At 39.0% G+C, this 12372-nt stretch overlaps 1 protein-coding gene across 6 annotated transcripts in view; it reads left to right on the plus strand.

The window, feature by feature from the left end:
* The window catches only part of ABCB11 (ATP binding cassette subfamily B member 11), a 50440-nt gene that overhangs the window by 22405 nt on the left and 15663 nt on the right, over positions 1-12372 (plus strand). For all 6 annotated transcript variants that reach the window (XM_023931047.2, XM_086896730.1, XM_023931051.2 and 3 more), the window contains 9 exons: positions 906-993; positions 1881-2014; positions 2646-2817; positions 4570-4694; positions 5401-5575; positions 7902-8015; positions 9944-10054; positions 11021-11146; positions 11932-12135. In XM_023931047.2, the coding sequence (XP_023786815.2) occupies positions 906-993; positions 1881-2014; positions 2646-2817; positions 4570-4694; positions 5401-5575; positions 7902-8015; positions 9944-10054; positions 11021-11146; positions 11932-12135 (1249 nt within the window). The remainder of the gene's footprint in view (positions 1-905; positions 994-1880; positions 2015-2645; positions 2818-4569; positions 4695-5400; positions 5576-7901; positions 8016-9943; positions 10055-11020; positions 11147-11931; positions 12136-12372) is intronic.

Consider the following 12372-nt stretch of genomic DNA (forward strand, 5'->3'; position numbering starts at 1 on the left):
CATAGAAGGCCACCAAACTCGGCTGGCATGAGTTGCCCTTAGTGAAGTCACATTGGCTGTCACCAGTCACCTCATTTATCATGTGCCTTGGCACAGTTTCTAGGAGGATTTGCTCCGTGATCTTAATTATCATGTACAATTGTACTGGATATCTGTGTCAGGCACCCAAATTGTTTCCATGACTGATTTTTGTCAGAGATCAAGTCAGGTGCATAGTGTTCCCTTTTGGCTTAAAATTTCAGGGTACAAAATTTTGGGTAAATTAAATAAAATTTACTGTTCTGCAGGATGTTTTTAAAAAAGTTGTCTAAAGTCATAACCTAACAACCTTGATCTAAAGTAGATCAAATGCAAATGCAGCAATTCAGTGCCCTTCACTGATATTAGGAGTAATTTAGCACTCCTGCTTGTGTAACAAAACAAATTACCATTTCAGATTAGCAAGCTTATGGGACAAAGTAATATTTGATTTGACTTTAGCAACCCTCACTTCTTCCTATAAAATGCACTTGAAAACTGAATGTTATTAATTGCTATAATGGCACAAAGCAAACACATTCAACATCTAATGAAAACTTGTTAGGCAGCTCTTCTCTGAAACACCCTCTCACCTGTGCTGTTTTGGAGCAGGCAGTCTGGGGATGTTTCCTGGAGACTACAGGGGTGCTCCAGGATGGTGGAGCTTTTTTTTGGTGCCTTCCAACTCCCGGCCCCTGTGCAACAGGCAGAACGAGGAAACCAGCCATTAACAATAGTCTCAGTATTGGGAGACAATGCCTCTGTTAGCAAAACAACTTGAATTCCATCTGGTCTGAATCTAGCTTGAGGAAATGTCAGATTAGAAATTTGTGAAAAAACAGTATTACTCACTTTTTAAAAATTTTAATCCCTTTTTCTTTTTTCAGGCTGCTGGACATTGAACATGAAATGACCAAGTTTGCAGGATACTATGCAGGAATTGGTTGTGCCATACTTGTGTTAGGATACCTCCAAGTCAGTATTTTGTTTTCTATTTTGATTTCAAAGTTTAAGTCACTAAATAATTAAGTTTATAATTATTATGTTGGTTTTAACTGCTTAGCGACTTATTTGAGCAGAACAGATGCTTTCAGTTCTCATTCTGTCACTGAAATATGTTATCTCTGACAATCTGAGAGCTCCTCAGATTTGTGCATGCATACCTTTGTAAAAGGATGAATTTTACCCACACTATAAGCAATACTTGCTCAAGTATGGCTGCTATGGAATTCACATGGCCTCCAAAAATAACAGCTGAAGGGCACACAGATTCCCAGTGGGCATCTCAACTGTGTTGAGCCCTGTTTCTATTACAGAGATATTACAAAGCAATACTAGCGTAAAACTAATGTTGGAGAAGAATTGTACCCTACGTATTCTATAGTAATTGTTCAGTTGTTATGACTGCAGTGAGTCAAACGCTTGGATGATTCCTGCATAGTCTGCTAAAGGGCCCATGGCTTTTGAAGCTTTTTATAATCACAAAAATCACTTGTCAATCTCCTTCCTGAAAACCATCCAAGAATTTTGCAGAGGTAGGATGGCTGCCATCCATGTATTATTTACAGTTGTAGATAGAAAAAAATTTGTCCATATGGCATTCATGTAACAGCATAAGTAATTTAACTTGCTTTTCCATCCATCCTATCAGAACTGAGACAACTGCTTGATCCAGAAGCTATATGAAATTGTTGGGTTATTTAAAGATCAAAACAGCTATCATGTTTATAGCCAGAATGTATTTTACCCACATAGTAATTTCATCAATAGCCTTTCTCATTCTAGCCAAATTGCTTTTTCTGATTTGTTGGGAGTAGAAATACTTTTTACTGCAATTATAAACTGTTTTTTGCTTTTCCCAGATCTGCTTTTGGGTTATGTCTGCAGCTCGTCAAATACAGAAAATCAGGAAAGCTTATTTCAGGAAAATAATGCGAATGGATATAGGCTGGTTTGACTGTACATCTGTAGGAGAACTGAACACCCGAATTTCTGAGTAAGTTATCTAAGAAACCCATATGCTACAGAAAACATTTTGAAATTTCTTCCAAACATTGCAGAGTGCCAAGAATCAGGCAGGTGACAAACACCTTTTAGTAGAAATACAGCTATGTTGGTGGGAACATTAGCCAGACCAATTGGCTCCCCATCTTTGAACTAAGTACCATAACTTCCACAATTATCTCCCTTTCATGCCTTGTCTGACAGCAAATGTGTGTGTGGGTTGGATGGAGTTTTTGGGTGGTTTTTTTTTCAGTTTGTCCTCTCCTCTCTTCTCCTTTTGTGCCCAGTCCTTTCAGAGTGATCTATAATTTGGCTGCCATTGCACACGGTAGTAAAAGCCAGCTAGTGAATGAGTCTGCTGCCAGAACAACACTTCCTGGGAAAGGATAGTGTCTTCTCTGCAATAATCATGCCTAAAAGCCTTCTTCATTCCAAAGGCATCAGGTTTTCTCACTGTATTCCAGGGTCTTTGAATGGGGTGATGGTAAAGAATAGGGATGAGGATGGGCCCTTCTCCAGTGAAAAGCAACTAACCCAAACATCACCAAGATCTGCAACACAAACAGAAGTTATGCTCACCGCTCGTCTGTTGATTTTTTGTTGCTGTTGTTATTGTTTTCCAGTGATGTTAACAAAATCAATGAGGCTATTGCTGATCAAGTAGCAGTCTTCATCCAGCGCATAACCACCTTTGTGTGTGGATTCCTACTGGGATTTGTCAGTGGCTGGAAATTGACCTTGGTTATCATTGCAGTCAGCCCTCTGCTTGGGATTGGAGCAGCTCTCTATGGCTTGGTACGTGAACTATGAAAGGTTCATGTTGAGCAACAGTGAACAGGAAAGATCAGGCCAGAAATCTGTGAGGATTGGTGAAGTTGATTACACCCCTTTAAAGTCAAGAGAGACAGATTATGGTCCCAGTAATACTGAGGGAGGGGAGAAAAATAGAGGGAGGGGTGTGTTAGTGGGCTTTGCTCTCACTTTATTTTTTCTGATTCCCAATAATAAATCCTGCTTCTAAGAGGGGAGTATAAGCATATCTTCTTGTGGGTCCTGTGGATGTGTATTAAAATTGAGATCAGAAGCTGGCCTTTACCTTCTCTATTACTACACACCTGCTTTAGATGGGTACAAGATACAGGACTTGGTTTTTCTATGTAACTTAGTGACATTTATGGGTGGTAAGTTTCAGAGACATAAAATGGTTGAAAACAACTACTCAAACTTACCTCAAACTTTCCCTGCTCCCAGAAGCAGTTGCACCTTCTCCCAGTTGTTCCTGTTCTGCTTCTTCATCCACTTCCTACAAACTTCCTGTCACTTTATGGAGGAAGGACAGCAAAAAGGGAAACTGTGGGATCCTCTGCCCTCTCACCTCCTCTCCCACACTCAGCAGTGTTGGGTAATTCCTGCTCATTCTCTTCATTCTTGTTGGGATCAGCCCTCTGGCAATCTCATTTCTTTCATATCAGGAGCAGCTTTCTATCATTTTGCTATCAAACGTCTGATGTAACTAAGACTAATTTCTTGTCTTCCAGCTCTCATTTAGCACCTTGTGCTGGCTGTAAGTAGCTGACATGCAAAATGACTCATGTGAAGTGGGAGAGCAGAAGCTTGGCAGGCAGTGAAATAAAACCCAAAATGTTTTTCCTTCATTTGTGTTTTCTTTCTGACCTTATTCCTCTTTATGTTTGTAATTTTCTCCCTTTCCATTCTTATTTCTCTCTACCCATCTCCTTCCAGTCACATACCTGCTGTTAAGTTTTTCCTCATTATGAGCCTTTCCAGACCAACTCTGTGTTTTACATCATGAAGAAAATAGACCCGAGGTCAATCTGGCCTAGCTTCCTGTCTTCAAAAGGGACTAATAGATGCATGGGGTAGGGTATTTTGAAAGAGAAAGTAAAGAATGACACGTTACACTTTCTAATGATACCTCATTCCTAAGTCAGTGTGGTATCTCTGTGTAGAACTCTAAATGATTAATTTTCATCCATTAATTTGAGCATTTTTTTGAGTCTAAGTAAGCTTTTGGCAACCAGTGAGCTCTTGGTTGCTGTGCAAACAGTGACCTGTCTGCTATCAGCCCACAAAACAAAGCATAGTGGTGGGTAATCTGTTTTTATCCTCCCCCACCACTACAGTTCTCTTCTTCCTGAAGTTGGATTTTGCCATGGTGGTTAAAGGACTGCTCCTGGTGCTTAAGCTCCCCCTTCCTCCCAACTGTGCACGAACCCTCAGTCTGCAATCTGCTTCAGTGTAGTTAGAGCAGAGAGAGGGAGCGAAGGAGGCAGGGAAAGCAGGAGCTGTCAGCTGCTCTTTCTAGCTGCTTGGAGCAGAGAGCTGTTGCAAAACATATGCTACAAAGGTTTATGCCCTGGCACTAGAAAACCTAAGTCTTTGAGTGTGTAGCATAATGCCTAATAAAAGCCTGCTTGATGTGCAGGAGGTGACCCAGTGCAGAGCAGCCAGCACAGAGTGAGCTTTGCTTATCACTGTCCTTTTCTTTACCTGTAGTTCAGGTGTAACCAGCTTATGCTTTTGTAGGCTGTGGCAAAACTGACAGGACGAGAATTAAAGGCTTATGCAAAAGCTGGAGCTGTGGCTGACGAAGTGCTCTCATCCATCAGAACAGTGGCTGCTTTCGGTGGGGAGAAGAAAGAAGTTGAAAGGTTTGTTTGAATAAACTCTAAGGTCTCTGATTTCTTTTGACTGAAGCAATGTAATGCACATCAGATTAACAGTCATTAATCTCTATATCCTACAACTGTGACTATCTATTAGCTTTGAAACTTATATGCATGTATGTTTAAGAAATTTAGGTTTCAAGTAATGTATTCAGAACCAGTTTTATAATTCAGTCTATCAGTGAAATAAAGCATCAGTAATACTATCTTCAATTCATGCTTGTAGGAACACTGTCATTTTTTTCCCTAAATACTGTCTGATATATCACTTTTGAAGCACAACTGAAAACTTTGAGTACTTTCAAGCTAAGTAGGCTATTTAGTTTCATCAGGACATGGTTTTTCTGCAAATTTCTCTTAAATTCTATGAAAACCTAACACGACTGTAGAATGTCCTCTGGAGTGTTGGCCAAATTCTCAAATCCTGTGTTAATCTGCTAAAACTCCAAACCCCATGATGAGGTATCTTCTGTGAATGTGGCTTTTCTTGTGCTTATTACATTAGAACATACAGGGATTTCATGATCTGGGAGCATTTCTGGTTTCAGGAGTGGTCTCTCACTTCAGAGTGATTCTGTATCTACTCTATGTGTTCTGCTAAGTCACCACAGGTGCCTCATTTGGTCTTTGCTCGTTCTGAAATTTCTGTCAGATTGATCTAATTCCCTTTTACTTTTTTCTCTTTCTACAGATACGATAAGAATTTGGTGTTTGCTCAGCACTGGGGAATTCGAAAAGGAGTAATAATGGGATTATTCACTGGTTACATGTGGTTTATAATTTTTCTAAGTTATGCATTAGCCTTTTGGTATGGCTCTAAACTTGTGCTTGAAGAAGACGAATATTCACCTGGCACTCTTCTGCAGGTACTCATTCTAGCTTGATGCAACTTTTCTGGACTGTTCTTTAATAATTCTGGAACACATATCTGTTCTGTTATCTGGTGCCTCAATGGTAACAAACATGTATGTCTTTCAAAGATCATTACTCACTATAAGTATGACACAACTGGATAAGAAAAAAAAAATCCATGTTTATTTTAAATATTTTGAATATTACTTATAGTGATCAGAATAATGCTTTCATTTGACAGCCCACTACACAATTATCAGAGGCCTGAAACTAGCTTTTCCATTTTGTGGGTCAGCATAGGGCTTCTGGGATGTTGTGTTTTCTGATGAATATTATGATGAAAAACATTGTGATAAAGAGACACCAAATCAAAGTCTTGTCATATCTAATCTCTCATTAGGGTTTGAGAAACCATTTTCTGTTGTTTTGTTTTGCAAAGGCCATGTAAACATGTATGCAGATAAAAACACACCTAGCTGTAGCTCCTGCAGTGTGTACAAAAGCTACACTAACCTGCATGGCACTCATGCATTCACTTCTGCACAGTAGAACACTGCTGGTCTCAGTGCAACAAAGCCAACATCTTCAGGTATTTTGGTTAGTTGCTTAAGCTAGGACTGCCCAAATGGCAGTATCCAGTCCAAACACAGAACAACTTTTCCTGAACCTTAGTAAATTCTAGGTATTCTGATGAGACATCTACTTTTTCTCCTTCTCTGACTCTTGCACACCATGAGAGGCCCCAGCCACCTGCAGCATGCAGTGTAGAGCTTTCTGCTAAATGGAGCTTGGCAAAATAACCTGAGAACATTGTAAACTTGAGTCATTCTGTTCAAGGAGGAAATAATTTGCACCTGCTCTCAATACTGGTATTTGATATGAAGTAGTGCTATGAAAAACAAAGTGAGCGATTTCCTTGCCTTGCTCATGGTAACTATAGACCAGTGCTTCCAAATGACAAATGGCAAACAGTGGGGAGCTACCCTGTAGCTGAAAAACTGTAGCTGTCAATGGAGAGAATCTTCCTTATGCTCCTCTTCCTCACAGCTTCCAGTCATCTTTCTTCTACTTCATGTTTTCTACCATACACTCTTAGTTTGACAGGGTGCAGGAAGGGGGATTTCTAGATTAAAAACATTGAAATATGCTTTTCCTGCTCTCTCAAAAAGTCATGCACCAGTCATAGTGCATTGAGATGTAGCAAGTATTGCCTTTCCTTCCTCTTCTGCCAGGTGTACAGAACATGCTCCTTCATGTTCATGATGGACTCTGACAGGCATAGAAACCCCCTGCTTTGAGTCTCATTCCTGCAGGAAAATTACTTAGTAGTAAAGCTGAGTGTAAATGTATGTAATGATCTCTAGATCCCAGTGCAGACATTTGCAGTGCACAGTATGTGTTCAATAGATTCTTCCACTTCAACTACAGGGATATTCCCAGTGAACATCATTATACTGCGAAGGAGAACTGAATCCTGTATACTGTTACTTCTTTCTCAATAGTAGTGTTTCCTTATACACTTTTCCCCATTTATCCCGAGTTCTGTTTGTGTTGTATCCAAAAGCTTAGCTGGGTCCTTGATTGCTTCTTAACAGAATTTTCAGGTCAAGCTAGAGCAAATGGTTACATAGCAGACATAACATTCCATGTCTCCTCATGTGCAGGGTGAATGTTCGGACTAGCACCCACAACAAAGTTACAAAATGGACCAAAAGCCTACACCAAAGATATTACCCAGCCCTTATAATGTGTTCTGCCAAAATACCTCTGTTGTAACTGAAAAACTAAGGAGAAGTAAAACAGAGTAAATTCTAGGAAAAAAACTGTCAAAAACTGCTCAAAAGCACATCCCACTAAGTAGCACTAAGAATAAGCTATACTTAAAATACAATGCAGCGTGCTCCTTGTTGTAGGTTGTAATAGAGTGTTTTAAGCTTCTTTGTATTTTTACTTACTGATAGAAGGCATCCCTGAAATAATCTACTTCACCAATGTTCTGTTCCCAACCTTGTTTCAAGGAAAAGGCAGCTAGTCAAACTGAGATGGCTTAAAAATACATCAGGGGCATCTCAGTAAATACCTAGCTGCATACTTTTTTAGGTAAACATAAGTTTATTTACTTGCAGCCTCAAGCAGAGTTGTGAAAGACAATGAAAACACCTTCTGAAATGCATTTGTTTGCCTTCTTGTTGGCTAATAATGCTCATATAGTGAATCACTGCAGTTCAGCAGATGCATGAGAAGTCATTAAGCCACTGTAGTTTGGTTTACCTATCTAAGCTGTAAGCTATAATAAAAAGGTGATGTCATATTTTGTAACTTATTTTTCCACTTCTTCAGGTTTTCTTTGGTGTTTTAATAGGAGCATTAAATCTTGGCCAGGCATCTCCCTGTCTGGAAGCCTTTGCCACTGGTCGTGGGGCTGCGACAAACATTTTTGAGACAATAGATAAAGTAAGTAATGCATTTCTAAGCTGTGTTAATTTGTAGTGCAAAAATAATTAAATAAGCCCCAAGTGATACTAGTGTTATCTACTGTGTAAATGAGGGAAAAAGAGTCTGATTAAAGAAAAACTGACTGTGCAATAGAAAAGTCTAGTGGGATGCACATGGGCTCAAAGAACGCATTGAACAGATTTCTTAAGTGGCCTCATTCTGAGCCCTGAAGCTTTACCTCAGCTATGGCTGTTCCTTGTTCCCATTTCTCCTGACATGCAACTACTCATCAGTGCTGGCCCATGGAAAGTGTACTGGCAGGCAGTAGTAGCCACTCAGCAACCAAACTTGCAGCAACCGTCCCATAGCTCCCAGCCTCCAGACAGCATCAAAAGGAGTGGCTCCACTGGCACTAGTGGTGAAGGAGGCCTCCATCACCTGTCCCAGAGCTATCCTGAGCAAAGATGGGATAAAAATAAGCACAGACACTGGTCATGCAGCTGTCATAAATGTTAATCACCATATTATCTAAACAGATACTTGAAATAACCTTGTATGAGAGACCCTGAGACACCACTGAAATTTACTGATTCCTTTCTGTAGGTTTATAAATTTAGTGGAAAAGTACTGTTGATTTCTTAAAGTATATATTATCTCTGTTCGCTGACAAGCTTTATTGTGCTGAAAGCTGTGTGCAGCTGAAAGCACATTAAAATGCTGCTTGTCTTCTACAGAGCACATAAGGCTATGGTAATGCTAACAGAGTTTTTAGTAACCTTCAAACTTCTTTAATAATGATAAAACATATATACTTCATAAGCTAAAGCTCTAAAATGAACTGAAAATGGAGATGAATTAGAGATGTGCTTTTCTGAGAAAAAGAATTTAAATCATAAAGAGCTGTAACAGTAAGGATTAATCACAGTATTCAAGATAAGGCTGAGTCACATTACCTTGGGGTAAAAAAAGCAAACAAACATTAGATTTAATCTGTATAGACAAAATTAGATCCATCTGCTTGCCACATTTGTAGATTTGTGATTAGACAGTACAAGCACAGCTCTGCTCTGGCACTAAACCTAGGCATGTTCCTATTTGCAGGATCAGTGAAACTTCTTCAAAGATTAATGTTGGAATTTAAGTATGTTATATTCCTGAAGAGGAACCAATCTTGTAGCTGTTCTTAACATCTCAGAACATACACATTTCTCATTTTAACTTTCCTTTCAATCTGTTAGGCTATATAAAAAAAATTCACATTTCAGTTATCAAATATTCGTTGCTATAGTTTTAATTTACTGTGTATATTCCATCCTTCAGAAAGCTATCCTTAGAAAATTTTATTTCTTTTTGATTCCTCAAATTTCTCTTAGTTCTCTGTTCATGTCTAGCAGTCTGCAATACCAGACCTGGCCAAAAGTATGGGAGACCCAAAGCACTTCTTAAGAAAACTTCAGTATTTCAGCTCTTAGGACTGGGTTCACAAGGATGGATGTTTTAATTGCCTAGTGGCAAGGCCTGAGGGTTTTCAGCAATGAATTGGTTGTTCAGTGCTGTGAGAGAATGTTTTTGAGTGAGGTAGTGCCATTTTATCCTTGGGGAGCTGGCTAAATTAGCTTCGTCAAAATGCCTTATTCAGTCAGCTACTCAGTTCCAGCCAAAACTACCTGAGAGGCTGGCTGTGGTATTTGCAGTAAGCCGACAATGAGAAGAGGATGCATCCTTCTTGTCTGTGCTACCCACCAGTGACAGCTCTCCCATCTCTCTGGCCCTCAATTCCGTGTCCCTTGCCACTATCACTGGATAGAGCCTGCAGCTGGCTCCATGCAGCCGAGTGCTGTTTGAACAGAAGTGCCCTGGCTTTGTATCGTATTGGGAATATTTGTCTCCTGCAACACTGTTGACTGTTTAACAGCAAATAAATAACCCAATAAATTTAATCCTAGAAACCCACCATTGACTGCATGTCAGAAGATGGCTACAAGCTGGATAAAGTACGAGGTGAAATTGAATTTCATAATGTAACATTCAATTATCCATCTAGACCAGACGTAAAGGTAATTATTCATCACCCATCCTTTGAACACAATTATTATAAACAAGCAAAATATCTTGGTTCCTCCAGCAATTTCTAGATTTTTGGTAGAGATTGTTTTCCAGAAGCCCAGACTCTTTGTTTAAAAGTAGACTGAATAATTCTTTCATTAAGGTGTTCTTCTGCTTACTGTTTGGCTTATTTTACCATTCTGACATATCCATTGCCACATCCAAATATTCCTTCTGAATACTGAATATATGTTCCTGCTGAACATAAACTCCAAGTAACTTCAGGCAAATTCACCTGTGTACAGCTTCTCTTAAAATCAATGATGCCCTTGTTCAATATGTTCAAGATAGAAGACAAAGATGTAAATTGTATGGTGCAAGGAGATTTTATAAAACTCTTCCATTACCCTGGGGATGCACCATGTGACTCATTAAAATGCTAGGAAAGGGACAGGAGTGTAGGCTGTATATCCCACTCTTTCTTTACTCCTGTGTTTGAATTGACAAATTCTCCTTGGAAAAGCATATGAGCATACTTAGTGGACATATAAGCATACTTATTGGACAAGCATGTAAGTGCTATTACACATGTATCAGATTTTTCTACAGAATTTCATGACTACATTCTTAATATTTATGCTTTAACATACATTCACAATACATGGTGTTCTTTAAAGGGAATATAATTTACTAAGTCCTCTAGTGTCATCAACTTGACTAGTTCTTAATGATGAACAACAGGAACAATGAAAGGTCAAAATCTGCCTGCCTGTAGAAATGAGTGCTCTGTATTTACAGTCTTCAAACTGTATATGTGACTTGCTTTATACTCTTCATAATACTTCTCTAAAATTTGTAAAATTGCTTTGAATCTTTAAGGTACAGAATATACTCTCTTGGTTGTATGACTGTGAGAGAGTTAAACCAAATACATTCTGTTTCTTTTTTTTCTTTTTTTTTTTTTTTTTTCTATCCAGATTTTGGATAACCTTAATATGGTGATTAAAGCAGGAGAGACAACAGCTTTTGTTGGAGCTAGTGGAGCTGGAAAAAGTACAACAATACAGCTCATCCAGCGGTTCTATGACCCCACTGCTGGTATGGTGAGTGTCCCAGCAGAGAATGTGTTTCTCTGGCCCAAGAAACTGAAAGAATGGCATGGTTTCTTCTCCAAGGTGGGAAGGAACACTGCTAACTTCCTTTTAATTTCTTTCTTCTTTTTTCTCCCAATTATTTTTTAAATGAGTGAAATATCTTCCTGTGCATTTTTTTTATAAAACTGCTCAATAGTCTTATAAAAACAACTGTGTGAAAGAGCAAACTGTTAGGAGAACATAAAAATTCAGTGCTAAATCTGTATAAAAACTATACCTATAGAAATGATAATTCAGGAGTGACAAATGTTTTCTGGAAAACACAGTATTGAACGATTAAACATTAACCTGAAAATCACTTAAGTATATGAAATTACCACTTATTAATGGCTTGGCTAAGAATATGAATTATATCTATTCAAAATCTCATTCCATTTATGTGTTCCTATGTCAAATAGGAACTCATAATCATATACATGTTGACCTGTATTTGAATATATAAAAAGAAAAGAAACAAATTACTGTAAATAACATAATCATCACTTTCATGATTACTTTTCACCTGGTTTTAGTTCTGATGTCAAGCAGAAATGGGAAATTAAATCAAAGGGCACAACTCTGAGAGCCAATTCTACTGCCACTGCTTTGCCACCTATATCTGAAAGCTGATTCTTATGCTGGTCGTGGAAGCACAGCATCACAGGCCATTCATTTCCACTGTGTCTTTCTCTGTCTCAGAAGTGGAGGGGATAACATCCCAGATTCTTAATTTTGTGTCCATGTTCTAATTGTAGATTACCCTGGATGGCCATGACATTCGTTCCCTGAATATCCAGTGGCTGCGCTCTCAGATTGGCATAGTTGAACAAGAGCCAGTGCTCTTTGCCACCACGATTGCAGAGAACATTCGCTACGGGCGGGATGAGGCTACCATGGAAGACATAATCAAAGCAGCCAAACAGGCCAATGCTTACAATTTCATCATGGACTTACCACAGGTATGCTCTGCCTTAGAAAGTGTTTGGCAGAATTTGATAAGAAAAAAGACTCTTTTTGTCCTTTTGTCCCTCCTAGCCTGCAGCAATTGGAAGGGCAGAAGATTAACACAGATAGGAGGCAACAACCTCTCCTTTGACTACAGTTATTTAGGTCTTACTACTTGTATGCCACCTAGTTACAAAAGCAAATACCCACACAACTTTGCCCCCCCCACCCCAAAATACAACCCCAAGAAC

The sequence above is a fragment of the Cyanistes caeruleus genome, chromosome 7 (assembly GCF_971803275.1).
Source record: "Cyanistes caeruleus chromosome 7, bCyaCae1.hap1.1, whole genome shotgun sequence".
NCBI classification, from domain to species: Eukaryota; Metazoa; Chordata; class Aves; order Passeriformes; family Paridae; genus Cyanistes; species Cyanistes caeruleus.